The sequence below is a fragment of the Triticum dicoccoides genome, chromosome 2B (genome assembly GCF_002162155.2).
Source record: "Triticum dicoccoides isolate Atlit2015 ecotype Zavitan chromosome 2B, WEW_v2.0, whole genome shotgun sequence".
In the NCBI taxonomy this organism is placed as follows: Eukaryota; Viridiplantae; Streptophyta; class Magnoliopsida; order Poales; family Poaceae; genus Triticum; species Triticum dicoccoides.
Genome location: NC_041383.1, coordinates 821,668,222 through 821,669,891, shown reverse-complemented (window position 1 = coordinate 821,669,891; position 1,670 = coordinate 821,668,222). Strand labels below are relative to the sequence as shown.

At 45.4% G+C, this 1,670-nt stretch overlaps 1 protein-coding gene across 1 annotated transcript in view; it reads right to left on the bottom strand.

Moving 5' to 3' along the window:
* Positions 1–736: 736 nt before the first annotated feature.
* LOC119369018 overlaps positions 737–1,670 on the bottom strand; it is a 2,578-nt gene continuing 1,644 nt past the window's right edge. Inside the window, exons 3-5 of the mRNA XM_037634094.1 lie at positions 1,475–1,635; positions 1,280–1,381; positions 737–1,203 (exon numbers count right to left, since the gene is read on the bottom strand). Of these exons, the coding sequence (XP_037489991.1) occupies positions 997–1,203; positions 1,280–1,381; positions 1,475–1,635 (470 nt within the window). The 3' untranslated portion in view covers positions 737–996. The remainder of the gene's footprint in view (positions 1,204–1,279; positions 1,382–1,474; positions 1,636–1,670) is intronic.

Sequence of the window (1,670 nt, the reverse complement as noted above, 5' to 3'; positions counted from 1 at the left end):
CTAGCTTCTCGGAGCGGAGCCTCATGTAGTGCAAATCGGTGGAGCGAGCGAAGTCCTAATATATGCAATAGATTGAATTACTTTATTTTTCAAATTCAAATTCCAGTATGATATTTTGAATTTCTAGAACAGAACTAAAATTTATGTAACATGGCAAGTAGTTACAAAAGTATATGTCACACTTTCAAAAATGAATTTTACCTGTATAGACCCCAGACACTGATGAACATGGACAACACACCGCTGCTCAGAGGGTGCCCGTATGTGTGCGGCCAACGACCCACCTAGATCCAGGCGCGGTGGCCAGATATGTCTGTGGGAGGAGAGGGGCCTATCGTGGGTTCCGGCAAGCAGCGACAACAGGCACAACGACGACTGACACCTCACCGCACCCGGAGCACGGGCGGAAGGGAGGAGGCGGAGAACGGGAAAACCGGTGAATTGCGCTAGGTTCCCCTCGCCTTGCCAAAGAGGAGTGACGGAACCTATAGTTGGACTAATGACAAAAGCTAAATATCCAATAATTAAGATTGGTATGGGATAGAGCGAGTAGGGCAAATAGCCCAAATGAGAAGAGAGTGGATTTTTGGAGCTGGGGTGCATTGGAGGTCCCTAGCTTATAGTTAACTTATGGCAAAAGCTAAATATCCACTTATTATATTAATATTATGACGGGATAGAGCGAGTAGGGCAAATAGCCCAAATGAGAAGCGTTGACGTCCAAGAATAACAAACCAGAAGTAATAACCAAACCACAAGAACAGATTGATCGAATCTAGTCTTGTGTAGCATCATTGCATCGAGGAGTTGACGAAATTAAATGACGTGAGTGGACGAAGCTATAAAAAAATACTACTGGTTTGCCCGATCATGCATGCAAGCTGGCTTATTAGGGGGAACAGTGAAAATAAAGGGGCAAAAATCAAAGCGTGGTTTTGATGCTTGGTTTCACTTCTTGTCCTCAAAGTGGGCATTCTGGCCCTCTTGCTTTCCCTTTCATTTTCCTGCTTTTTCTTTCTGCCCTTCGTTCTTTTTCTGCCCTTCTATGTTTTTCTGGTCCTCTTGCTTTTCCTTTCCTTTCCCTGCCTTTTCTTTCTGCCCTTCTTTCTTTTTCTGGCCCTCAGTTGAGGCGTCAGCCTTCGGTATCACTTCCTTGACTTCACATAGGACATCGACCGCGGAGGTATTTAGATCGGTCCGGTCCTGAAAAGGGACTGTGTGTATCAAGAACATAAAACTGTGACCCCCAGTAGTTAAGGTGAGAAAGAGAGAGAAGTACCTTTGGATCCTCCTCACTATTTCGGGCGGGGAGCAATTTCACTGTTGGTTTCATACGGTCTTCCCACCTACAGATCATTTCCAGTTTCTGGTTTTCAACATCCTGCACACATCAAGCAAACCACGACCTCCGTTACGTCCTACTCATTGTCTCATTGTAATTAGCAGACGACGATGCATGAGGACCATGGCTCACCTTGCCAGACTTTGGGGGCTCATAAGCAATGGTAGCAACACACGACACTACCGTGAATTCTCCCAAGCGAACAGTCTCACCTTCAGAGGCATTTTGACCACGCAGGCGTGCCATACTTTCTATGGCTAATATGAGCTGATTGGCCTTTTCGGAAATACGATCTGCATGAACATCCAATACTATAAGATTGCTTACT